Genomic DNA, 27,375 nt, shown 5'->3' on the forward strand with positions numbered 1-27,375 from the left:
GGATTCTCTGTTTAGTTGTATGGATCCCTATGTCTGTCCTTTTACTAGGACTGCACTGTCTGTATCACTGTATCTTTATATCAGCTTGGGTAAGTCCTCCAACTGTGTTCCTTTATTTATTTATTTATTTATTTATTTATTGCAGAGTCATTTTGGCTATTCTAGGTCTTGTTCTGATAGGAACACATTTTCACTTATTTAATCCTTAAAACCTTCTGAGGCAGGTGTGAATATTAAGCCCATTTTATGGATAAGGAAACTGAGGTTTGGTAAGGATGAGTAACTTTCCCAGGTAACTGAGGAGGAAGTGAGCCTTGTCACTGGTAGGTCTGGCAGCTGCACTGCCCTCTCTTTGGGTTCCAACCATTCCTGGTACACACCCCTAGCCAAGAACTTGTGAGGCTGAAATGAGTGTGTTGGTTTCCTTGTCTGTCTCCCTCTGAGCCACTGACACCACGAAGGTAGAAACTGGACTCTGACTTCCAGGCTCCCCACTGTGGACCTGGTGCAGAGTGGGCACTGGTGAATGTTGGGGGAATGGCTGAGGCCCCACTAGCCCGGGATCTCAGTTGGGAGCTGCCATGCTGGTGAGGAAGTGGAGGCAGGATCCTATGGCCTGAGCTGGCGGTGTGGCCCATGGAAGGCTGTGGCTGTCCTAGGTTGCACATGCACCACCAGGCGTAGGGCCCAGCCTCACCTCCAGACTGGCCCACACCTGCTGATGAGACGGAGACTTCTTATGCTTCTATGAGAGGAGGAGGAAACAGAGGAGGGGGAGGAGGACCAGGGCCTGCTCTTCCCTCCCCAGGCTGGCACAGAGTAGGCTGGGCAGGTGGGGTCCTCTGAAGCTGTGGGACCAGATGTCCCTCCCAGAGGGGCAGACTGCAGGGGAGGGGGTCTTGTATGAGGCCTCTGGTCCAACTTCTGTTTATCCTGCCCCAAAGAGGTCAGTGAGGGACCCCCAGGGCCGCCTCTGTTCCACCCTTCACCTCGGCTGGGAGACCCCTGCAGCGCAGGGAGCGTCCCTCCGGATTTTTCTTCCCAGGCAACAAGATTCTGTTTATCAAGCCAGGCCCCGAGGCTGAGGCCTCCCACTGGCCTGGGGTGATTTTTGGTTCATGGTGAGGAGCAGCGGGGGTACCTGGGGGCCTGGCTGTCATCGGAGCCAGCTTCCTGTCCTGGTCTCTGCTGTGCGGCTGGGGGCTTCGTGTGTGGCTGGGGGCTTCGTGTAGGATGAGGGTCCTGCTGACTGGGACATAGGCTTTGGAAGGGCCATGCTGCCCTTATAGGGGCGCCCGTGTGGCTGTGTGAGGAGTCCAAGCTCTGAGGTTGAACACTGGGATTTAAGGATTCCTGCCAGTATGGACTTAGGTGACTCACTTGGCCCAGTGTGAGCCAGAGCTGGCTCACATCAGTGCGTGGGAGTCAATAGTTACATTTTTAGGAATTTTTTGAGCCAGTTGTTAAACTGTGGGTAGCATGGAAATCAGCCCTGGCTTGAGTATTCATGCCACAGGCTCGGCAAATACCACAAATCCGGGCCCTCTCTCTACCCGCTCCCAGCCCCAACCCGAAGATCTGATTGTTAACTGCACTGGCAAACCCCTGACTCTGCCTCCTGGAGCCTCAGGTTCCTCATCTGTAAGGGGAAGAGTAATGCCCGCCCCTTAGGGCATCACCACCCTTAAATGAGATCATGGGTATGACATGCTTGTGAACAGTTTGAGTGTGACACGCAAGTGTGAGGGGTGCCCACCACCCTGGCCATTGCCATTGTCCTCCTCATGGCAGCAGCTGGACAATGTACCCAGGCTGGGAGTTGGTATCTCCAGGAAAAACTGGAGGAAAGGAGCCCGATAACCCACGGGCAGCAACTGGGGTAGTGAGGACTCCAAACCTGCCTATCTCCGTCAGCCCTGCTGAATGTGCCTCTGTTTGCTCATCTTTATAATGGGTGCACTGATCCCAGCTGGGAGGGGAGTGGTGTACTGAGGGGTACAGGCCACGAGGTACAAGGCATGGCCTGACTGCAGCTCTGTCACTCTCACGGCTCAGGTGCATGGCTGTCCCACAGTGGAGGGACCAGGGGCTGGCCTGACCTGCATTTCATGGCATCAGGAGCACAGGCCCTGGAGTCCGCCAGGCACAGGGAAGCAGGCTGCTCCTGGGTGGAGTACAAGTTCAACCCTCGGGAGCTGTGGTTTCCCCGTGTGGAAGTTGGCAGCACGTCACACACCTGCCAGGGCTGCCTGGAGGGTTCGCGCACACTGTGTGATGCTCCTGTGTGCGTTCCCCAGTGACTCAGGTCCCACTGGCGTGGCTGACGTGTAACCAGGACAGGAACATCTCCAAAGCCACTTCCTTGTGTGCTGCCTGGTGGCTCAAGCAGAACATCTGTGCCTGCAGGGGGCCCATAAGCCTTGATGCCCTGTGGAGAGGGGGTGCTGGGGGAGGCTGGGACTCACACCAGCCAGGGAGCAAGGCTTGCAGCTGGGGAGCCACCAGGATGCTCCTTGCCAGTAAAGAGTTTCCTCTGGAGAGCAACCGCAGCTCACTCAGGAGGACCTGCACATTTCACAGGGGAGGAAATCGAGCCTCTGGAGGCTGAGCTGCCAGCAGTCACGGGGCCAGTGTACAGCCAGAGCTGACCAGTCTGTCCTACTGGCAGGTCCGTGCCCTTGGCACACCCCAGCAGCCCTGACAACGACAACGCTGGATCTGCTGATCAGCCCCCGCTGTGGGGGGTCCCGTCTCTGCCCACACCCCACCCCACACCTTCACAAGGGTGGACTGTCACCCTGTAGCAGACTGTCCTCCAGAGACCGAGACACGGAGCCTCTCCACAAGGAGGGAGGAAAGGGAGGTGGAAACCAGCTTCACCCTGGACACCGGGTGGTCCTTGCTGCATACCCAACCCCCATTGGTCAGACTGGTCTGGGAGGGCCTGGACATGCCCATGGTGTCCATTTCTGAATTCCCGTTGCCTGGCATAAGCTCTGGCACTTAGTAGGTCCTCAGTTAATACTTGTCAGATAAATAAATGGCCTCCTCTGGGGAAATGAACAATGCCCAGGCTGGCCACAGGGAAGGGGCAGTGTTAGGAGTGGGGAGGGAGAGGATGAGCCAGGCAGATGAGGCCTTTATTCAAAGGGCAGTGGGGAGCCATGGAAGGTTTCAGGGAAGGCCACCAGATGAGGTTTTCATTTTAGAAGAGTCCTTCTGGCTACTGGGTGGATGGGGTCAAGATGAAGACAGGAAACCCAGAGACAAGGCAGCTGCAGGCTCGCGGGTGAGAGGTGACCATGGCCAGGCCAGGACGGAGGTAGGGGAGGTGGGTGGAGGGGGACTGCTGGCTCTGCCAACTGTGACCCCAGCACCCAGCTCTGGGAATTATGGCCAGAGACAAAGCAGCTTAGAGCCTGACCCCTGCCCTGGAGCAGACAGGCCTGGGAAGGGGGCTCATGGACACGCTGATGTGATGGGACCTGAGAGGTGTTCTTGTCACCAGGCCAGTTTGGCCCCCATCGCCCGCCTGCCGGCTGGGGTCTAAAAAGCTGGCTGCAGCCCCAGCAGAGAGGACAGGGCCTGTGGGACCCCAGGTGCTGGGAGCACAGAAGCCAGCCCAGGCCATCTGGCCCGGCTCAGACTCAAGCTATCGGTCTGCATCAGTGTCAGGCTTCCATGCCCCCCATCCTGGGATGGGAACAGCACATCACAGTTTGCAGAGCCCTACGGCAGGGGTGGCTCTTATTGCCATTTTGCAAATGGGAAAACTGAGACTCAGAGGTAAAATGACTCTGACTCACACAAGCAGGACAGGAGACAGTCGAACCAGGTTCCCCAGCAGCAATTCACCGCATCTCAAACCCTTCACCACATCTCAAACCCTTTCCCTCTCTCTGCCATTGATTAATCTTTCCTTCAGTGCCCACATAGTTCTGTGATTTGCTTTGGGTACATAGTAGCAATAATTATAGCAACAATTTCTAGCAGTTTCTTGGTGCCAGACTCTTCTGTCTTTGTTGCCTCATTGAATCTTCACCACCAATCCCGAATATGAAACCCATTTTAGAGATTAGGAAACTGAGGCCCAGAGACTGTTTATAACTGGCTGAGAATCAGGCAGCCCCACTGAGGTGCTTTACCAGTCACCCCTTTACCAGTGGTTCTCAAACCTTGGCACATCACAGGAGAACCTGTCAGAATGCAGATTCCAGGCCCCAGCCATTCTGGTCCTGTCCGTCTGGGCAGAGCCTTGGGAATCTTCGTCTTTAGTAGAGAAGCCCAGGTGACAGGGTGGGGCCTTTCTGGAGCCTGTGTTGCTAGAAAGAAGGCAGGAAGCATGTGATCTTCTCTCGGTCTCCCTCACCTTGACCCTGTCCCAAGGCCAGCTGCTGGCCTCGCCTCGGGCTGCCTGGTCACCTTTGAAGGTCCACGGGAGTCCAATGGAGGGTTGGTCGTACTGAAGCCAGACTGGGTGTCATCCGGCTCCGAGCAAGTCCAGTCTGGCTAGAGTCAAACCAGCAGCTTGACTGGATCCTCCTGACCACAGGCAAATCCACAGCTACCCCATCCACCCTCCCCCAAGCCCATCTGCCTCTGTGCCAGCCAGGCTGGCAGACACTCCATCGGGCAGGCCCCGCCTGGCCTGGCCAGGGAGAAACTGGCAGCCGCAGCCCCTGGCCTTCCCGATCCTGTCCCTTGTGCACTGCCCATGGGAGGGGCAGTAGCATTCTATGCTGGCTCTGGCTCCTGCAGTAGCAGAGCTGGGTGTAGACACAGGTTGGGGGCTGGGGACATGGGGGCATTTGTAGGCTCATGACTCCCTTCTCACTCTCTTCTGGGGACTAGGTTTCTGCTGGAAGAGAAAGGGACCAGTCTTAAAAGACACCGTGATTAAAATGGAATTATTATTTCAGCCTCGAAAAAGAATGATGTACTGATCTGTGTCACAACATGGATGAACCTTGAAAACATTCTGCTAAGTGAAGGAAGCCAGGCAGACCCCAAAGGCCCCGTGCTGTATGATTCTATTTATGTAAAGTATCCACAGTAGGCAAAATCCATAGAGACAGGAAGTAGATCCGTGATTTCCAGGGGCTGGGGAGAGGAGGGGATAGGGAATGGCTGCCGACGGATGTGGAGTTTCTTTTTTGGGTGGTGGGAATGTTCTGGGTTTTTGGGGAGGTGGGAATGTTCTGGCATTAGACTGTGGTGATGGTTGTAGAACTCTGTGAATCTGTTAAAATCCAATCAAGTGTACACTTTATAGTGGTGAATTTCATGTTATGTATATTGTATCTCAACTTCAGAAATGCTAAAACAGAAAAGACGAAATCATCATGATGCAACGCCTCTACTCATAGACCTGGAGGGAGGCCCCGAGAGAGAAGCCATATAAGGCAGATGAGGGGTGGGGTGAAGGAGAGGTTCCTGTCACCCCCTGCCTGCCCAGCGAGGGTCTGCTTCCTCTGGCACTTACTTAACAAGCCTGAGAGTCACCCATGTGTGAGACATGGACTGGGCACAGAAGGGTCTACGCCCACCCCTGAAAGAGCTCATCCATGCTAGAGAGACAGAAGGATGGGGTGGTCATTGAACCTAAGTCAGATCGTGGCTTCCCAGCTCACACAGAATAAAATCCCCAGGCCTCTCCCGGCCTGCTGGGTGCAGGGCCCCGGCCCAGCCCACCTCTCTGAGCTCATGTCCTGCCCCATCCCTCTCACATGACACTAACCTCCTTGCTGGCCTGCAACAGATCAAACTCACCCTACCTCAGGGCCTTTGCTCATGCTGGTCACCTGATATCTGTGAGGCTCCCTCTCTCATATCCATCAGGTCTCTGCTCAAATACATCTCCTCCAGGAAGCCTTCCCTGGTCTCACCAGATAAAACAGCCCCTCCCACCCCTCCCATCCCATTTACCATACTGTAATTTTCATCTTAGCCCTATATCTTCCTCCAAGAGTTGTTTATAGACATGAAAATTTGCTTATTGGCTGTCTCTCCCGTTAGAGAGTGGGCTTTTCCTGGGGAGTGTGCACTGCTGAATTTCCAGTGTATGCAACAGTGCTGAGGGGACAGTAGGTGCTCAGTTAATGCTTTTTAATTAAATTTTCTATTGTGGTAGACTATACATGACATAGAATTTACCATATGAACCGTTTTTAAACATACAATTCAGTGTCATGAACTATATTCACGTTGCTGTGCACCTGTCACCACCATCCATTTCCAGGACTTTCTCATCATCCCAGAGACTCTGTACCCATTAAACAAGAACTTGCCATTCATTAATATTCTTTTGAATGAATAATTGAATGACTAAGTGTATTTCCTGCATGTTGGTCACATGCTAGATGATGCGCCAGTAAATCTGGCCTCTTGGGGGGTGTGTGTTCCCATATCTGTCTCGCAGATGGACAGATCGACTCAGAGAGGTGAAGCGCTTTGCCCAAGGTCACACAGCTGGTCAGGGTGGGATTCAGACGCAGGTCTTTCCCCCTTTCTACACAGTGGCAGTCCCAGGGGATCACTGCATGCGAAGGGCATAGCCATGGCAGCTCCAGGTCTCCGGCCCCACCCAGGGCTTCCCCTGCTGCCCCTCCCCGCAAGGGGTCACTATGTCGGTCACACGTTTCTGGTGCCCTCGGCTCTGGCAGGCTGACCACCGGTCACAGGCACGTCTTGGGACCATACTTGGAGGCTTCAGCATCCCGTTTCACCTGGCACTCTTGGGGTGGAGGCTGGGATCATGGAATTCTTTTTCCATGGCCTTTAAGACAAATCAATACTGTGCCCAGTTTAAATGTTTACATAACTCATCATCCGCCAGGCCTGCTGTTGCGGTGTGCTTTTCTTTTTATAAACCAAGCTCATGAGAGGTGATATTAAGTCCAGGACTTGCCTGGCATGGCCCAGCGGGTGTGCAGAGGATTCAATGTGGCAATAAGGGTGAGTTTCCTGCACAGTGCCGACGACCGGGCTCGTCTCAGCCTCCTCCCTCATCTGCTCGTGTCCTCTACACAACGGGGGAGGAGGGGGAGGTCCAGAGAGGGGAGGTGGCTTGCCTAGGGTCACAGCCACAATGAAGTAGAACAGGGACTGTCCCCAAGGTGTGTGTGAGGGTGGGACCCAGGGTCCTGCCAGATGCCAGGGTGGCAGAGCCCTGACGGGCAGATCCTGGGGTCCCGGGCGTCCAGGTTACATGAGTGGGCAGGTGGCAACTGGCACCCACCCCACACAGACACTCCTTGACACCCCCTAAAAATGCTCCCACCAGCCCCTTCACATTTTCCTCCAGCCAAGTGATCAAAGCACAACTCAGAGCCCATCTGCCCTGACCACACCGTCCCCACTCTCCCACCCAACCTCTGACCACAGGCCTCGGAGCTGCCCCACCTCCACCAGGCTCAGGCTGCAGGAGGAAACCTCTCACCAGGCCCGCTGGAAGGCGGGATGGTGATGAAATGTGGGGATTCTTCAGCGAGAGAGGAATCAGTAATCAGGTGATCACCGTTCCCGGGTGGTAGCTGGCCAGGAGGTGAGTGCAGAGGGCTGACAAGCAGGCCTGGCCTGTGACCTCGGTGGCCCTGCGACTCTCAGGCCCCTCTCACAAAATCCCATCAGGAATATTCCGTTCCCTGGCCTGGGATGAGGTCCTGGTCTTTCTGACCACCCTTGGAGAGCCCAGCAGCCTTCCGTCACTCACTCAGCAGTGATGTCCAGTCCCGGAAACAGTCTGATTCTGCTCAGACTTGGCGCTTCCCCTGCCTGCTCCCGCCGCCCGGCATGCTCCCTGCTGGAGGGCGACATGGGGAAGGAGCTGGCTGCAGCCTCTTTCAGGCAGCTCTCTTTGGCTAGGAAGGGAGCCTGGGGATGGGCCGCCTTCTACCTGCCGGTGGCTGTGCCCACTCTGGGTGCGCTTGGCAGGTGATTACAGCTGCTCATACCTGTCATGAGTCCTTCACAGGGCAGTCTGGAAGTTTCCTGTAGAGTCATCTCCTGCAGAGTCCTTACCTAGGGAGCCCCTGCTGTATGTCCTGTGGCCAGTAGCATCCTGTGGCTTTGCTCAATCCCCCAGGCACAGCCTCCCTCTGCTGTGTTCTCCATGCCCCTCCGGGCAGCCAGCACTCAGGACCTAAGGTGATCCCAAGCCAGCTCTCCCCTGTGCCCTGGAAGTATGTGGAGGTAAAAGCTGCATCCCTGGCAGAATCAGACCCCAAACTCCGGACCCTTTTGCTGTGAGTCTCAGGCTAAGGTCTCCACCTGCAGGAAACATTTTGGGCCTTTTGAGACTTTCTTTCACAGAGGTGGGTGGGGCCTGTGCTCAGCCCCTGCTTTCTCCTTCACCAACTCCTCAGCCCCCCACCTCTGACCCCATAAATGCCGCGAGGAGAACCAGGGCTGGGGGGCAAGTTCAAGGACTCAAGAGAGCCTGCTGAAATCCAATCTTTCCCCTGCCCGTACTAACAGAGCAGCTGTTGGCAAGTTGTCTTCTCTGTGCCTCAGTTTCTTCGTCTGCACAATGGGGATGATAACAGCACAAAACAATTTCTTGGAGTTGTTAAAAAGATTCAGTAATAGGTGTAAAGTGCCAAAGCTGGGGCGTGGCTCCCAGGAAGTGCCCAGAAGGTTTACTATTATAACCAAAGGCACCACACTACCCCGCTAGACCTGGACTCTGTGGGGTCGGGGCTCCCCATCTTCTTATCCCAGTGTCAGCCCGCTGCTGGGTAAATCCTCTCCCGAAGCCCATGGTCAGTCATTGATGACTGCAGGAGCCCCTTCCTCTCCCTGACATTTCCCTTCAGCAGCAGGCGGACCCCTCCTTCCTCACCCACCTCCATCCTTAGCAGCCCTGATACCTCTGACAATGCTAATTCAATGCAACAACCTCATCAGAAGGCTTAAGCTGGGCTTGCCTAAGGCCCCCTCTCTGCCCTGAGCCCTGATGGATCATTAGTGGTGTCAGCAGCACTTATGGTGATGGACGAGGGGAGCAAGTCCCCTGACGTGCTGGGGAGGAAGTCCCTGACGAGCATCTTCATCTCCTGTCTGCAGGCCTTGACCAGAGTTTCCAGGGAACATCCTAGTCCACAGAATCGTATGAATTTCACATTGACCCTAGGAGAACCATGGCCAGGCAGGGATGACAATTCCCATTGTATCCATGAGGCAGTCAGGGCTCAGAGAGGGTGAGTGATTTGGGTGAGGTTGCACAACTCATAAGTCGTGGGGCTGGGACTGGATTACCACGGCCTTGATGAAAGCTGCAGGGGGCATCTGTAAGATCCAAGGGTGAAGTCTCCCCCAGCGGGCACATGGAGAAGAAAGCCAGCAAGTGCCACTGGCTTGGGGGTAGCCCAGTTCTCGGGGGCTGGAGCCCGCACACTCTCGTTTCTGCTCTGTGTCAGTTTCCTAGGGAAGCTGTGACAAAGTGCTACAAACTGGGTGGCTTAAAACAACCGAAATTTGCTCTCTCACAGTTCTGGAGGCCAGAACTCTGCAATCGTGATGCTGGCACGGCTGGGCTCTCTCTGACAGCTCCGGGGAGGACTCTGTTCCAGGCTTCCCCACTGGTTTCTAGTGGTGGCCGGCAATCCTTGGCATTTCCGGGCATTTCCGGGCATTGGGAGGCCCGGCTCAGCCTCCCAAAGTGCTGGGATTATAGTTGTGAGCCACTGTGCCTGGCATGCCCTTGATTCTTGATGCATCCCTTCAGCCTCTGCCTCTGTCTCCCCATGGCCTCCTCCCTGTATCTGTGTGTGCTGTGTCTTCATATGGCCTTCTTATCAGGATACCAGTCCTTAGATCTAGGGCTCACCAGAATCCAGCATGACCACACCTTAACTTAATCATCTGCAAAGACTCTATTTCCAAATCAGTTCACATTTATAGGTACCAGGGGTTAGGATTTTAACATAGGTACCAGGGGTTAGTAGTTCAACCCACGATACCATCTTTGCCCGTCTCTGGCTCTGGCATGCAGGGACCTGTTACTGGGCAGGTCACTAGGGACACCACCTCTCACCTCTCCGGGCACCCACTGGTAGGCCTGTGCTGTGCCCAGCACCAGGAGGCTGGCTGAGGCCTCCTTGTCCGGCGGTCCCTGTGTGCCTCTCCATCTGGGGGTTGCCCTAGAGCCGTCCAGGAAGGGAGGGGGCACCTCAGGGAGGAAGGACAGCATGAATTTCCATGGGCTTCTCGTCACCCACATAGAGTGACTTGGAACACTGCTCCCAGTGGCTGATCTAGGGCCCCGAGTTCGAGGCTACAGTCAGTGGCAGCTCCAGGCCCTGCAGTGTGGGGGCAGGGACGGCCAAAAAGAGCACATGGCAAAGGCCCTGCCACTTAGGGGACTGTGGGAAAGTTTGACCAAGTTTCCTTGTCTGTAAGTAGAGAGTGATAACTGGTCAATGGGATTGTTCTGAGATGAAAATGCTGGTCCTTGGGAAAGCTTCAGCTGAAATGTCTATTTATTTTGCCCTTCACTTTTTTTTTTTTTTTTTGAGACAGAGTTTCACTGTTGTCACCCAGGCTGGAGTGCAATGGTGCAATTTCGGCTCACTGCAGCCTCCACCTCTCAGGTTCAAGCAATTCTCCTGCCTCGGCCTCCCAAGTAGCTGGGATTACAGGCACCCACCACCATGCCCGGCTAATTTTTTTTGTATTTTTAGTAGAGATGGGGTTTCATCATGTTGGCCAGGCTGGTCTCGAACTCCTGACCTCAGATGATCCGCCCAGCTTGGACTCCCAAAGTGCTGGGATTACAGGTATGAGCCACCGTGCCCAGCCTGCCGTTCATTCTTGATGAATATTTTGACTGAATTAAGAATTCTGGGTTTCCAGGTTTTCAAGTTTTCTTACAGCACATTAAAAGAGTCTTCTGGGGCCATTATTTCTGTTGACAAGTCAGCAGTCTCTGAGTCCCGGTGTCTCTGGATGTAATATGTTGTTTTTATTCTAGCTGCTTTAACATTTTCTCATTATTTCAGTTCCCAGTAGTTTGCAGTTTGACCAGGATGTATCTTGGTATAATTTTCCTTGTATTTATCCTGCTTGGAGTTAGCTAAGCTTCTTAAGTTTGTAAATTGATGTCTTTTACCAAATTGAGGAATTTTTCGGTCGTTATTTCTTCATCTCTTCTTTTTAGTATATTCTCTCTCCCCTCCCTCTACAAATCCAATCACATGTGTGTTGAACCTTTTGATATTATCCAACAGGTCTTTGAGGGTCTTTTTCTTTAAAAAAATTTTTTTTCTCCCTATTCTTCAGATTAGGTAATTTCTATTGAGATCATCTTCAAGTTCACTACCTCTTCTATTTTCTCAGACTTTCTGTTAAGCAATTTCTGTTAAGCTGTGATTTTTTTCTGTCTCAGGCATGGTATTTTTAAGTTACAGATTTTCATTTAGTTCTTTTTTAAGTTGTTTATATTTCTTTACTGAGATTTATTTTCTTTTCATTAAGTATGAGCCAATTTTCTTGACATCTTTTAACACAGTTATTAGCGACTTTAAAAGTCTCTAGTTGCTAATCGCAGTAGCCAGCGCATTTCAGGTGAGTTTCCACTGACTAGTTGTTATATTAAGTATGGCTGGTTTTCCTATTTCTTTGTATATCTTCATATAATTTTGGATGATATCCTGGGTCTTGTGAATGATAGCATAAGAGCAACTCTAGATTTTTGTTCCTTCTCCCCAAAGAGCATTTTGTTTTGCTTTGTATTTGCAAGCAGTTAACTTGGCTGAAAGCAACTGTCAGCCACCTGCAGTGGTGAGTGGTGGTCAGTGGCAGGAGCCTCTGTTCACTGCTTTTAGCCCTGGCTGGGCTGCAGCTGTAGGAAGTCTGTCCTGTGTGTGTGTGGTGTGGGGTCAGCCCGAGATGTGGGCAGAGTTTATTTGCCCCATTTGGGGATCCGTCTTGGTGGCTCTCTTCATTCCAGGATTTACTCCCGCACGTTTCCAGCTGCTGCGAGTGTCTCAGACTCTGTTTTCTGCTCTGTCAAGCCAGTGAGACTCTGGCTTTCCGTCTGAGTTCCAGCAGCCCTATGACACAGGCTGGGACTTGTCCTCAGGCTGAAAACCATGAAACCAGGAAAGCCGGCTGTTCCTCCCAATTGCTGACCGCCTGCAGCGTCCGCTGAGGCCTTGCCCTCTGATGCCTTCAGAGAGCGTCGTTTTGTTGTTGTTTTGTCAAGAGTTTATAGTCTATAGTTATTTGTGAGAGAATTGCCGCACTAGGGCTCCTAGGCTATTACCAGAAGCATTTAGAGCAGGGCCTGGCGGACAGTAAGCACTTAAGAAATGTGGGTTAATGTGGTCAACCACCATGTGGCGCTGTTTCCTCTGGTCAAGGGTGGAGACAACGTGGAGACAGACAGCGCCATGCAGGAGGTGTCAGTACCCTGTGAAGGGCACACAATAGCCTTAAGACTGCAGTTGTAGGTCGGGCGCGGTGGCTCACACCTGTAATCCCAGCACTTCGGGAGGCTGAGGAGGGCAGATCACTTGAGGTCAGGAGTTTGAGACCAGCCTGACCAACATGGTGAAACCCCAATCTCTACTAAAAAATACAAAAATTAGCCGGGTATGGTGGCAGGTGTCTGTAATCCCAGCTACTTGGGAGGCTGAGGCACTTGAACCCAGGAGGTGGAGGTTGTAGTGGACCAAGATTCCGCCACTGCACTCCAGCCTGGGTGACTCTGGAGTGACTCTGGGAGAATCTGTCTCAAAAAATAAATGAATAAAATAGAAGACTGCAGTTGTAGGAGAGACCACTTAACTTGGGGGGGGGGGGGGAAGGGGACTGTCCAGGAAGGCTTCCTGGAGGAGGTGGTATTGGAGCTGGAAATGTGTCAGATAATCCAACATGAGAAGATAGACTTTCTTCACAGAGGTGGCTGCCAAAACAATGAATTTTATGGCCTTACTGATGAGAATTTCTGGCATTCAAGGAGGCAACTTTTCTTAAGGCAAATCCTGAAGACATTTACCTGTAAAAATGAGTAGATGTTAAACATCCACTAGCTCCTTCATGGGCCAGAGGAAGCAATGCCCTGGCCTGGGCAAGAGGGGATCTGAGGTCTGGTGGTAGTTCTGTAGATGTTTGCAGGGGGCACCTGGCGGGACTGGTAGGCAGGACCATCCACAGTGAGGTTGGGGCCCAGATCCATCGCCACATTGCAGAGCTTGTGGTTGTCAATTCTGTGGCAGCCAAGAGCACAGGTGACCAGGAGCTTTAGCTTCTGTCCTATACATTTTGGTGATTCATTATTCCCGGAGTCCTTGTCTTCTCTTCCTCCCTCACCCTCTTACCTCTTGTCTCACTTGAACCTCTAATCCTGGGAAGGCTCCACCATAAGCACACTACAGATAATGAAACCAAGGCTCAGAGAAGTTGTGTGGCTTACTCAAGACCACACAGCTGAGACTGGAGCCGAGACTCCAACCAGCACTTCTGTCTGCAAAGAGCTCATGGCGTCGTCTCTCGTGGAGGGAGCCTCTATCTCCTCTGCTGCCAAATGTAAATCACAGTAGTGTCTCCTGCAGGGGCTGGCGTGAGGTTAAAGGAGGTGGCAGATATGAAAATGACAAATAAATTGTAAATTGCCCACAGACATCAGTGTGTGTTGCTTGGCAACCACCCAGCATTTGTGGACTGCATTTGCTTTGGATAGCAAAGTTCTATTGGCATTTTAATTTAATAGCATGGTTATGTTCCCATCATAAAAATAATATACACTATGTGTATGCCCACCCTCATCAAATTATATATGTTATGTATGTGTAGTTGTTTGTATATTGGTTGTACCTCAATATAGCTATTTTAAAATGATGTAACTTCATTACAGAAAATCTAGAAAACATGGACAAGTTGAAAGAGGAGAAAATATTATTTCATTCCAGCTACCCTAAAGCTACCTCTGTTCACATTTTGGGGAATCTCTTGCAGCTTTTCCCCCCTACACAGTTTCTTTCCTTATTTCACATAGTTATGATCATTGATGTAGATCATTACTAGCATTTTATACTCAATTTTATATCCCGTTCCTTCCCCCTCAGGGGGTTTTAATATGAAATAGCAAGAACGAGTGCCCCATCGGGGACCCTAGCTAGCACAGCTGGGGTCAGCACACCTGACCCTGTTCCTGACTCCATGCCTGGTGGGCATTTCAGTGTTCCCACAGAGCTGCTTTTCTTGTCTTGTCTTTTTAAGTTTAATGACATGTGCATCTGTCTTGATGGATGGAGGGATATATCCAGCCTGTCATCCCACTTCTCACCATCCTCTCTCACTCTTTTCTGTTGCCTCAAAGCTGGCATTGACTCATGGCTCAGAAGGCCAGTGCAGGCCAGGAGCTGTCCTAAAAGGCCTGGACTGGAAAAAGAAAAGGCATTTCTTGGATAGATATCTCTGACGTGGCTACTGCGTACAGCCACCATTTGAAGCCGTGAATTAAGCCTGAGATTCCTGCCCTCGTGGAGTTGACGTTCTGGCCAGGAAGACAGCCAACAGATGATAAAAGCCTTTAGAGGAGGAAAAACATCAGATTAGGCTGGGGCAGGGATGGTCAGGGTGTCCTGGATGAGGGCGCTGGGGTGCAGACAGCAATTTCAGCAAGGTGGTCCCAGCTGTGCTCACCAGGAAGGCAGCAGTTGGGCGGAACTGGAAGAACAGGAAGGAGCTGTGCTGGTGCCCACGGGAAAGCCACTGCAGGCCGAGGGAGCAGGTCTTGGGACAGAAGTGGCCAGGACTTTTGGGAAAGGGCAAGCAGCCTGGCATTTGGAGGGGAATAAGCAGGTGGAGAGCAGTAGATGAGGCTGGGGAAGGGGAGGAGGTACCTTTTGCTGAGTTAAAAACACGAGACCCCGTGCATACAACAGTAAATGTTTTCATCATCTTGCATCTGTGATTCTGTGGTCTGGGCTTGGCTGGGCTTGCCCAGTTCTGTGGGTCAGCAGGGCCCAGCTGGAGGCGGGCTTGGCCGGGGTAGGGGGGCTTCTGCTGCACCCGCTCTTCCTCCTCCCCCTCAGGGACCAGTCGGCCAGCCTGCTCAGGTCCTGCTCCTGGCACCGCCAGAGGCGCGGATGGCAACCCCCCAGTACCTAAGCTCCTTTGCATCTCTGTTTGCGGCTTGTCGAATTGCCGTTCTGCAGGCCAAAGCAAAACACAGGGACAAGCCCAGAATCAAGGTGGGGGGCAGAGAACAGGTTACCTGGCCCACGGTGGGAGGGGTGAAGGTTTGGCTCCGGCTGCGGCCCACCTGGGCCGCGGGGGATGGGTGCTGCTTTCAGAACACTCAGTGCTTTTCTCTGAGTATACAATGGGAACTGCTGGAGGGTTTTGAGCAGGGGAGTGCCAGGATCAGTCCTGGGTGTTACCCGCCTCTCTCCTGCCAGTCTGTTGAGGCTACGTCGTAGCCAGGCCAGGGAGAAAGTGCTGTGGCAGTCATCCAGTGAGAGGTGGGAGAGCGGCTGGCATCCTGATATGCTGTGAAGGCTGAGCAGGCAGGATTGGATGTGGGGTGTGTGTGTGTGTGTGTGTGTGGTGTGTGTGTGTGTGAGTGAGAGAGAGAGAGAGAGAGAGAGAGGGAGAGAGGGAGAGAGAGAGAGGGAGAGAGAGAGGGAGAGAGAGCGCAACTCCAAGACTTGGGCCCAAGCAGGTGAACGAGAGAGCTGTCATCACCTGAGACTGGAGAAGCTGCAGAGGGTGAGGTCGAGGAGAGATCAGAATTCAGTTACGGGGATAAATGAAGGGTTTTGAGTAGCGGGACACAGGGATGTCCTGGCTCAGGAGTTCGGCCATCAGGTTGGCTGCCATAAGGAGAACAGAGGCTAGGACAGAGAGCCCTGTGGAGCATCCTCTCTGCGGCTGCAGGGAGCAGTGGTCAGATCTGTGGCTTGTTTGAAAGTAGATCCATTTTGCTAAAGGTGGTAGCAGAGATTTGGGAGCCTACAGAGTCCAGGCCAGGAGAGCAAAGAACGACAGAGGTCCCATTCCCAGCAGTGGGCTATCCTGGGCTCCTACTAGCTGTTGCTGCTTGGGCCTATGGGGATGGTGTTCTAGAACTTTCCATCTTCCAAGACATACTGGAAATGTGGATTTTTATAGGAAATCTTCTACTTTTCAAATATTAGGAATGACTTCAAATGAAAAGTCAGAATCATTTTGGGGCTGCAGGCAAACTTGGTGGTGGAGCAGGCAGGCCTCAGGCTTCAGGCTGGTGAGCTGTCACCCAGCGGGGGTTCCTCTTCTAGGCCAGGGCCCCATCCTCCCCTGCTCTCCCCACTCCCAGGGCTGGCCACCCAGAATGTGCAGGCCACTCATCTCTGTGACTCTTAGAACCTGAGAATGTTGGTGACGGAAGGGGTGTTCCCCTAGTTCCCACATGCAAAAAGTGGGGCCTGGAGATGGGGCTGTCATTTTTCTCCAAACACTTGCCCATCCAGGAAGGCCAGCCCTGGGCATTGAGGACTCCAGGTATGGGGGTGACTCCATAAGGAAAGGTTCTTGAGCGACCTGAAGAAACACGGTTGGGATGAAGTGCAGGGAGGGTCAGGGCAGGCAGGGCTGAGCTCCGCTTCTGTGAGCACAGATTAGAGAGCGATCCCAGAGGCCTGCCTGGAGGTGGGGCCACAGAGCAGGAGTCTGAAGGAGAGGGGGTAATTCACCTCCATCCTACTGTGTGGGAAGCCCTGAGTGGGCCCCTAGCAGAGGGTTGCCTTGCTTGTCTACGGAGATATTGGGAAGGGCTTCCCTGACCCAGGTTGCTGGAACACGTGGGCCTGGGTGGCAGGGGTGGGGGTCGGGGGTTTAAGACAGGAGGAAGAGGCCACATCCAGGTGGTTTCAGATACTACCATGAGTGTCCAGTTACTATAAAGTCTTCCAGCCACTGTGGTCGCCCCAGGCCTGTGCCAAGTCCGGAAATCTCTGCCCTGCAGCCAGTGTAGCGGGAAGAGGAGGGCAGGAGGGGACAGGTTAGTGGCCCCTCGCCAATGCTCCTGACCCCTCGGGCTCCCTGCTGCCTCCTGCCCAGGGCTGTGGGGCCTCTGGGAGTGGGGAGCTCACTATTTCTGTGGTACTGTTGAGCACCCGGGAGAGGCGGGCTCTGACAGCCACCCCTTCCTGTCTTGCTGTTTCCCTCCCAGCTGACATCATCTCTACCGTTGAGTTCAACCACACGGGAGAGCTGCTGGCCACAGGTGACAAGGGCGGCCGGGTCGTCATCTTCCAGCGGGAACCAGAGGTGCGAAGCCCTGGGTCTGGTGGGAGGTGGGAGGAGTGGGGAGCAGAGTCAGGTGGGAGGTGGGCATGGTGGGAGGAGGATAAGGATAAGGGGGATAAGGGGTGGTGTGGCGAGAGGTGGTAGGGGACTATACTCCAACCCAAAGGAGGGCTTTTAACTGACAGGAGGTGTGGGGCATCCTGCCTGGATCGCATCTCCCAGGGGCATGGATTCCAGGGGTGGGAATGGGATGCTCTGGAATGCTGAAGGGGGAGTGGTGGGCGGTGGTGGGGGGAGTGCACCTGGTGGGCTGGCAAAGCCGGGATCTGAGCCCCCTGCCCTCAGCCGATGTTTGCGGAGAGCTCCCTGCATCCCGTGCTCTGTCCTAGACCCCAGACGAATGGTCAGGATGCGGCACAGCCAGCTGCTGCCCCAGCTCGTGCCTTCAGTGAGACCTTCCTCTGCCTGGGTGACCTGCATTGTCCTGGCCAGACTGGGGAGCGGGAGGACTCACTCTCGCCCAGCTGTCACAGCCCTCAGGCTGGGCTAGGTGGTTTTTGCTCAGGCCTGGGCCCTTGTCCTCACCCCTGTCCTCACCCCCACCCCTGGAGGCTTGTTGTCCAGCAAAACTCTTGGTAAGACAGCAGTGGCCTGGACAACCTGCCCAGGACCACATTTCTGGAACGCTGAAAGAGCCTCGGGACGAAAGCCCATTTACTGAGAACACTTGTTAAGTATTCTGGAGTTGCTTCTCGTTTACTCTGCGCTGCTCACCTCCGAGGGTCAGATCCACACTCCTGTGACAGATGCGGGAACTCAGAGAAGCCACCCAGCTAGCGAACAGCAGACCAGGGATGGAAGCCCGGCTGCCCGACGCCAGGACGGTGGCCAGCAACATCACACACCACCCAGCCTCAGAGAGGGGCGTCTCCCCCAGCAAACATGGACTGTGCCTGGAATTAGCTGCAGAAGACATCCAGGAAACCAAGGAGGAGGGAGGAGGGGATGGAGCAGGAGAGGAGGGGGAGGGGAGGAGGAGAAGAGGAGGTGGAGAAGGGGAGGTAGGAGGGAGGGGAGGAAGCGGGGGCGAAAAGAGGACCTGCAGAATCATCTCTCCCTCCATTCACTCCTGAGCATGGCCCATGAGCTGAGGCTCCCTGAATCTGACTTTATCTTGATGGCTTACATAATCCTTCTCACGGGGACCCTATGGGGGCTGTGCGGTGTGGCTAATCCCCTCATTTTACAGATGAGCAGCCCGGAGTGCAGAGGGTTACAATAGTTTACAAGGGGCACATCCTAGCTACAAATCAGTTTCTCAAACACAGCACTCTGCCAGCACCTGTGGGCTTCACCAGCTGCACCAGGTGTCCCACCAGGCACTGCGAAGCTCAGCCTTCTTTTTGCCAAGCTGCAGAAAGATTCGATTGGTTGATGCGATTTTCTCCATTTTGAATTTTTCTCCCTTAGTGTTTTCTTCCTTCTGGCCCCACTGACCTTTGTCATAACGAGTGCTCGTGGGAAGTGAAGTGAATTGGAGGCAAAGATATTGGAGAACTTTGAAGCTTTTCAAAAGCAAGACAGGGACAGAAATATAAAAATAGATACTTAAAAAAATTTACCAGGAAATCTTGAAATCGTTCTGGGCTGGTTGGGGTTTCGTGTTGTCGTATGAACTTGAACTCTCTCCTGGGAACGTGGTCCCTGGCACACACAGTGGACTCCTCACCTGACTATTTTGGGAGCCCCATGGTGAAGGGGTCTTTATTAGAAAGAGCTCTGTTCCCTAAACCAGGCCGAGCACTGCTGAGGAAAGCCAGGGACAGATTCTAATCCAGGTCTGACGTTGCCAGACATTCTGTCCCAATGTTAAAGTCTGCTCCTAAATTCATTTATTCCTCAAGTCAGGCCTGAGTTGGACACGTGGAATCCAGGAGCAGGTCAGGGCCCGAGACACGAGGGTGGCCAGAGCCTCGGCCTTGGCGTCAGGCAGGCCTCAGCAGAGGGGTGCTGGCCGGTGAGTGGCCTCATGGCTCTGGGAAGTCACTTCCCCTCTGAGTCTCTGTTTGCTGGTCTGTGAAATGGGAAGAGTCATGGTGCTCAAGCAGAGGAGGCCTGGAGGGTAGAATGCGATGGTGCGGGGAAGACTTAGAGGGGTGTCCAGCATGTAGCAGGTGCCAGGGAACATTCGCATTAGCAAGTGAGCTGGCTCGGGTGTGCGTGCTCGTGGGATCACGCAGGAACAGGGCTTGTCCCTGGCACACTGCGAGTCATGGGCCGCTTAAACTGCAGAGAGTTTCATTTGACCCTCGAATTGGATCCATGGCACGGCTGGGCGCGTGGTCCCACGGCCGGCCCTGCTGGGTCCCCGGAGGTCCTAGCCATCGCCCTGCGGGTCGCGGTGCTCAGGCCCCTTCTCTGGGTTTCCCTGCAGAGTAAAAATGCGCCCCACAGCCAGGGCGAGTACGACGTCTACAGCACTTTCCAGAGCCACGAGCCGGAGTTTGACTATCTCAAGAGCCTGGAGATAGAGGAGAAGATCAACAAGATCAAGTGGCTCCCGCAGCAGAACGCCGCCCACTCGCTCCTGTCCACCAACGGTGAGGCGCTGCCCGGCCTCGCATGCAGGGGCACGGGCTGTAGATGTTTCTACCAAATGCTGATTTGTATTTCGCTTATATTGTGAGCATTTTTCTTTGTCTTCAGAACTTCTAGAAAATAATATTTTGAGCAGCATGTAAATCCCATGAGTGAGGATGCCAGACCCCCTCAGACGCTCCCCATGGCTGGACATGGGGCTGTCCTCCACTGTGAAAAGAGCCATCCGGGCCATTTTATAGGTCTTTGTTTTGGAATGAGGGAGTGTGATGGACAAGGATGCAGGTCGCAGATGCAGAGGACACTTGACACAAAGCGAACCCCTCCTCCCCATGCCGAATCCAGACCCCCAAACTGGGGCTGTCACCACGGCCCTGGGGGTCAGTGGGAGCAGCCTTGGTGTAGGACCCTGGCTGGCCTCTTAATCTTCCTGCCTCAGGGAGGAGCATGTGCCCCTCAGGCCCTGGGGACTGGCCCGATGCCTGCTTCTCAGGCTGCACTCTGAGGAAGAGGCAAGGGCTGTCCTGCTTGGCTCACCGTGGGCCTGGGTCCCCTACTCACGCCCCCCGCCCATCCTCCTTCACCTGGGCCTTCTGCTGACCCAGGCAGCCTGGGGTCGGGTAGTATACACCTGGATTCTATTCTTTTCTTTTCTTTCTTTTTCTTTTTTTTTTTTGAGAGACAGAGTCTCGCTCTGTCACCCAGGCTGGGGTAGAGTGGCATGATCTCTGCTCACGGCAACCTCTGCCTCTCGGGTTCAAGCAATTATCCTGCCTCAGCCTCCCAAGTAGCTGGGATTACAGGCATCCACCGCCATGCCCAACTAATTTTTGTATTTTTTAGTAGAGATGGAGTTTCACTATATGTTGGCCAGGTGGATCTCAAACTCCTGACCTCAGCTGGTCCGCCTGCCTCAGCCTCCCAAAATGCATGAGACACTGTGCCCAGCCAGGACACACCTGGATTCTGTCCCTGCCCTGCCTCCCTTAGGCAGTGGCCTTGCTTTCCTGAGCCTCAGCAGGGTGGACACAGCTCCCTTTTGGGGTCCGTGAAATGGTGCCCGCTCAACCCCCTGAGAATAGTAACTGCTGCACAAGCACCAGCCAGGCTTCCAGGTGCTGTCCCCACGCCTTCCCCGAGGATGTCCAAGCTCCTCAGCAGGGCCTCCGATGCTTTCCTGAACCTGACTAGGCTCAGTTCCTGCCAGCCCACCTGTGCCTGAAGGCTGTCCTCACCTTGCACCTGGCCAACTCCCTCCTCATCCTATAAGCCTCGCTGGGTGCCAGCCTTTTCTGACCTCTCCACTGAGCCAGGCATTCCTCCTGTGATACCTTGGCTCCTCTTAACTCAGGCTCACCCCCGCTCTGGGCACCTGATGTTCTGATGGTGTTCTCCCACCAGGCACCCCAAAGGCAGGGTCTGTGTCCCGTAAGGGGCCCTGCCCAGCAAAGCTGTCACCTGAGCCAGCAGGGCATGAGAGGTCCTCCCGAAGGGCAGGCCCCAGGGGACAGGAGCCTCGGGTGAGTGCTAAGCCCCATGCAACTGTTCCTTTTAAAAATATTTAAGAGGGACGTGTCAGGCTGGTGCAGTGGCTCACGCCTGTAATCTCAGCACTTTGGGAGGCCGAGATGGATGGATTACTTGAGCCCAGGAGTTTGAGACCAGCCTGGGCAATGTGGCGAGACTATCTCTCCAAAAAAATAAAAATATTAGCCAGGTGAGGTGGTGAGAGCCTGTAGTCCCAGCTACTCAGGAGGCTGAGATGGAAGGATCATCTGAGACCAGGAAAGTCAAGGTTGCAGTGAGCTAAGATGGTGCCACTGCACTCTAGCCTGGGTGATTTGAGTGAGACCCTGTCTCAAAAGAAAAGAAAAGAAAAGAAAAGACATGCCACTTTCTTCCTGCCTCTCTGGAGAAAAGATTGTCTTTCAGCACTCCCTACGCTCCCCTCCCCTCGAAGCTTCCCAGCCTGGTTTTGAATCCCGGCTTCACTCTTTCCTAATGGCAGGGCCTTGGGTACCTTCCAAATGCCCCACTGACGCCAATTCTCTTCCCAGTTCCTTCTCATCAACATGGTGCCATTTGTTTCGACTCCTGTATTAGTCAGCGTTCTCCAGAGAAAAAGAATCAGTAGGGTATGAGAGTGGGAAAGAGAAAGGGGGATTTATTTTAAGGAAGTGGCTTACGTGACCATGGAGGCTGGCCCGTCTGAAATCTGCAGGGAGGCCAAAGGCTGGAGGCCTCGAGGCAGAGCTGCAGTTCTGGTCCAAAGCCGTCTGTTGGCAGAACCTTCTCCTCCCCCGGGAGGTGCCTCATGACCTCCTAAAGTGGATCTTCTCTTCCATCCATCTGGTTAATTATGTGACTTGTTTTATTTTGTTCTGTTTTTAAAGATAAAACTATCAAATTATGGAAGATTACCGAACGAGATAAAAGGCCCGAAGGGTACAACCTGAAGGATGAAGAGGGGAAACTTAAGGACCTGTCCACAGTGACATCACTGCAGGTGAGCTCCGCGAGGAGGAAGCAGGCACACGCCTCTTTATTACACCTGAGGATTTTAGGGCTCTAAAACCTTTTGAGATTTGAGCCAGAGTCAAGTGCAGACCGTGGCTGGGCTGCTGGCTGCTGGGCAGCCACGGGCACCTCCCTGCCCCCTGCCTCAGTTTCCTCACCAGCAGCACAGAGATGACCACGTTTCTTCTAGGCATTTTGTGAGCATGCAGGGACGGTGCATGGCTCTAAAGTGTTTCTCACCTGCAGCTGAGGGTGGAGAGCAAGGCAGATAGTCCCTTGTTATAAGAAGGGGGAAAGTGAGGCCCAGAGAGAGACAGTGACTCACCTAAAACTGCTCAACTGAGTGAGTAGGCCGAGGCAGAAGGAGAATGGGTCAGCAGAGCTTTGTGGCTCCTGAGTCCTTTACTGAGGGCAGAGGGACACCTGGACCATGTGAGGCCAGCAGCATCTACGAAGGCCTGAAACAGACATACCTGAAACAGACACCCACGTGCCCAACATCCAGTGAGCTGCATAAATATGAAGCGGTAGTCAATGCTCTTCCTGAGAAGAAGAAATAAATGTTTAAATACATTGGCTTAAATGACCGGCAAATTGCACAAATACATTCTGAGGAAGTGGGCAGCCACTTAGCTTCGATGTTGAGTAATGAGGGTGATGGTGCCCCCTGCCCCATCCCCAGTCCCAAGAAAGGTTATGGGGGTTTCATGTAGAGGGAGGGATACAGCGATCACATCTTGATCACCCTAGTGTTTGGGGCAGAGCCAGTGGCCTTCATACAAATCCTGTTTATGTCCCTCCCAGCGTTGGAGGTTTTTCTCTGTAAGTCACACACATCCCAAGACACTTAACTGTCACTGAGAACGTGGGTGCCCTGGTCTGTCCTCATCCTGCCTCTCACCTTGTTTGCTTCCGATTCCACCCACGCCGTGCCAACCCTGCACAGCGTTCTACCCACCCTGCGCAGTTCACACTGGAGGCAGCTGTTGTTTACTGAGGAGCTGCCCCATGCTAGACCCTGGGCTAGCCCTTGGGGCCCTAGAGGTGAGCAAGGTTCAACTCAGTACCTGTCCCCAACGTGTCCCCAGCCCCCAAGGAAACAGACATGGAATCACCATCACACTGGCGGTCAGTGCTGTGACAGAGGGACACAGAGAGGCCATGGGCACCCCAGGAGGCCTTTCTTTACTTGCTCAATTTGGTGAACTCCCATACATCTTATAAAACCCTACTGGCCTTCACCTCTGTAAAACCTTTCTGCACAGGCCAGATGAAAAATGTGATCTTTCCTGTATCCACTCTTGCCTTTTGCATCCAACACTGTCTGTCCTTAGTATCTGTATCTTCCTTGCCCCTCGCCTTGACTAGACTGTGGCTTCTGTGGAGGCAGCATGTTTTACTCATGAAACCCCCAAACCTTAGGGAAGGTTTTCTTTTCTCTCTTCCTCCCTTTCCTAAAAAACTGGCTTTGAGATCTGGTTTGGTGGATGGCAGCGAATGGCTGGAGCACTGGGCAAATTGGGTCCCAAGGCTGCCCGGAGAAAACAGAAAGCAATGTTGCCAGAACGAAGGGGAAGGCAGATTGAGATGCCAAGACTTTGCTGGGCCAGTGATGCTCTGCCCTCCTCCAGAGCTGCTGGACTCCCTGTCTCTCCTGAGAGTCCAGGGATCCCCAGGGTGGGCAGTGGCTGCACCCTGAAGGAAGGGAAGGTTAGCAGCTTACCTAAAATATCTGACACAGGAATACATGCAGGGAGGATGCCTTGGAGGAGTCCAGACGCACTAACACCAACTCCCAGGCACACAACCTAGAAGCAAAGACACAGAGGCAGCGACACAAAAACCACCCAGAGCCAGGCTGGCACTCACACCGGTGCTGCACACACACACACACACGCACACACACATGCACATACACGTAGACTCATTCATGCATGCACACTTATATGCACACACTCATACATGCACTCTTAGCCATGCACACTCCCACACACACACGCTGGGTGCCCTGGTGTGTGGGAAAATTTAATGTGGGCTGCAGAGCTGCCTCTGCTCCAAAGGAGCTCAGTGCTTGTCACTCTTGACTGTAGCACCAAGGCTGTCACCTCCCATCTCAGCTGTTCCCTGAGAGTTCAGGGACACAGCCCATTCATTCATTCACTCACATATTCACTCATTCACTGGAGAGCCTCTCTGCTAGGCCTTGGACTGAGCACCAGAGAGATGGAGAGTTAAGCAAGAGGTGACGCCTCGCTGGCTAGGAAAGCGGATGGGACCAGATGACAGCCTCAGGGTTGGTCAGGGCTGTGCAAGGGACCTTCGGGGCTGTGAAAGTCCAATGTCTGATGCCATGGCAAGGACCCTCACACCAACCATCTGAGATGAAAGTTCGTATGAGTCAGGCTAATTCCACCACTGTAACAAAACAACCCCATCAGTCCAGGGCTGAGCTCAGAAATGCATTTCTCACTATGGGAAGGTTCAGTGTGGGTGTGCTGGTTGGGATACAGCTCTCTTGCAGGCTCCTTCCATCCCCATCCCGTGAGTCTCAGTCCCTAAGGCTTGGGTCCTCACCTTCCACCATGGGGAGGTGCTCCCGCTGCTTAACTGTATCAGGGCCAGGCATCACTTTGTTCATATCCCATCGGTCAGAACTAGTCACATGACCATGCCTGGGCACAAAGGCTGCTGGGAAATGTAGTCCACATGTAGACAGCTGTTTCCCAGTGACAGCACTGCGTTGCAGGAGGGAGGCGAGGAGGCTTGGTAGACAATTGGCTGGCTCTGCCACATTATCTTTTCATTTCATTTTAGAGTTAAGGAAATTGGGGTATAGGAGGGTTCAGCCACTTATTCACAGACCCACAGCGGGTAAGCTTTCACGCCTCTCATGCAGGGCTGGTGGGCGGCAGGCATTTGCCATCTGTCACTGCCTATTTCAGACCACGGAGGATCAGGATGGACGCCCACCCCTGTGTTCCAGCCTCCAGTTTGGATCACGTGCCCACAGCATGCTATGTCCTGATGCCGCCGCCTGGCCTTCACCTCCTCCCTGCCTCCCCATCCTCTGCAGGTGCCGGTGCTAAAGCCCATGGACCTGATGGTGGAGGTGAGCCCTCGGAGGATCTTTGCCAATGGCCACACCTACCACATCAACTCTATCTCCGTCAACAGTGACTGCGAGACCTACATGTCTGCGGATGACCTGCGCATCAACCTCTGGCACCTGGCCATCACCGACAGGAGCTTCAGTATCCTTCACTATGGCCTGGCCGGTGCCTCCCACAGGCAGGGTGGCTTCCGGTGGGCGGTGGGTTTGGTTTGGTTGGCAGCCAGCTGGTTTGGGGGTGGCTGCATTGTTTAACTTCTTCAGTGAGGCACCTCTGGCTCCTAGTATGCGTGTGAGGCCCAGATACAGAATCATATGTCACGTCTGTTTCTGAAAACCACAAAAATCACGGTTGCTGAGCATCACACGTAACCCATCGCCTCCTTCAGGGTGGCCATGATCCCCCTCATCCTGGGGCCCCACCAGCGGCCAGGAAGGAGACAGAGTTCAGGGTTCAGCTGCTTTGGACGAGGGACTGCTGGCCTGGCTCAGCATCCACTGGAGGCCGTTCGGGGCCCTCCCCACCGGGGCCCAAGGCAGGCTGTGTTAGCCTAGGAGGACCAGCACTGGGGCCCCAACCAGGGCTTTGGGCGCAAACCAGGGTGTCAGAAGCCCAGCTGAGTTGGGGTCCTGAGAGCCCCCTGCTTGGTGTTCCCATGTCAGGGCAAGCTGGGGGCAGCAGCATTGACAATTCCCGCCGACTGCTGAGGGGAGAGCTGGTGATGGCATGAGCACCGGCCTGCAGGCAGGGCAAGGCTTGACCTGCTGGTGGGAGCAGGAGGCGGGGGCTGGTGGGCGGGCAGGCAGGTCACGGAGATGTCACTATTCTGCATACAAACAATGATGATAATAATTATAACAACATACAGTGAGGCTCTGTGTGCCAGGCTCTGTGACTGACATCAACAGGCATTCATTTTAACTCATTTCATCTTCACAGCAACCCTACGAGGTAGGTACTGCTATAAGTCTCATTTCAGATGAGGAAACTGAGTCACAGAGCACTCAAGTTAACTAGCTCAAAGCTCACAGCCAGCAAGTGTCAAAACTGGGCTTGAAACCCAGGCCTTCAAGGCCCCAGACTCCCCGCTTCTAACCTCCACACTACACTGCCCTTTGTGGAGATGCTGCCCAGGTGTGTCTTGGAAGGGGTGGGAAGACCCTCCTGAGAGCCTCCATGCAACCGGATGGCTTCCCAACTCCAGGCAGCCTGGGCACCCAGCACCAGTCACCAGTGGGCTGTATCCCTCGGAGCAGTAGAAGCCAGGATAGCTGTGGGGAGCAGGGGAGGCGGGGAGCAGTCCAGGAAGGGCGAAAGAGAGTAAAAAATGGCTTTTGTGGGCTGAGAGCCAGGCACAGCCAGAGACCGCTGGGCAGGGAGACCCTCAGGAAACAGCAGGAAGGGAACAGAGCAAAGCATCGGATGTCCCCTGAGCCAGCCAGAGGGTGCGGGGCACATGTATGGGTTTCGGAGGCAGAAAGTCTGTTTGGGTCTGACTGCCACCTTCAAGCTCTGTGACCCTGGGTGAGTGATCTCTGTCTCTGAGCCTCCATCTTTTCAATCATCCCTCCTCATAGAGCTGCAGGGTACCATCAGTGAACCCCTCTGTGTGATGTGCCCAACACTAAGTCAGCACTTGGTGGATGTCAGGAAACATCAGAGTCTCTGCCTTCTCCTGTCCCAAAAGCATGGAGTGCCCAGAGCTAGGAGGCTGGATTGGGATGGCCAGAAAGTTTCCAGGAAGGATTGGGACCCGAGCCGCTTTGAAGGCTTGAAGCTCAGATTTCTCTGTACATAGAGGGCTGGGCTGGACATCTGTCTGACCCTCCATTGAAGCTGAAAGGCCATCGGGCCCCACCAGTCCACGGTGCTCACAGCAGCGGTTGGTTAGACTCTTCCTGCTGCATGAGCATGTTAG

General features: G+C 53.8%; 1 protein-coding gene across 4 annotated transcripts in view; it reads left to right on the top strand.

The window, feature by feature from the left end:
* Window positions 1-27,375, top strand: part of PPP2R2C (protein phosphatase 2 regulatory subunit Bgamma) — a 247,969-nt gene that overhangs the window by 172,194 nt on the left and 48,400 nt on the right. For 3 of the 4 annotated variants that reach the window (XM_033213699.1, XM_033213697.1, XM_033213700.1), the window contains 4 exons: window positions 17,156-17,253; window positions 19,667-19,832; window positions 22,224-22,336; window positions 25,421-25,598. In XM_033213699.1, the coding sequence (XP_033069590.1) occupies window positions 17,156-17,253; window positions 19,667-19,832; window positions 22,224-22,336; window positions 25,421-25,598 (555 nt within the window). Of the gene's footprint in view, window positions 1-16,374; window positions 16,486-17,155; window positions 17,254-19,666; window positions 19,833-22,223; window positions 22,337-25,420; window positions 25,599-27,375 lie in introns of those variants that run through there. The other variant, XM_033213698.1, reaches the window with a different exon arrangement.

This window comes from Trachypithecus francoisi, unplaced genomic scaffold, assembly GCF_009764315.1.
Source record: "Trachypithecus francoisi isolate TF-2019V2 unplaced genomic scaffold, Tfra_2.0 Lachesis_group1, whole genome shotgun sequence".
Taxonomy (NCBI): Eukaryota; Metazoa; Chordata; class Mammalia; order Primates; family Cercopithecidae; genus Trachypithecus; species Trachypithecus francoisi.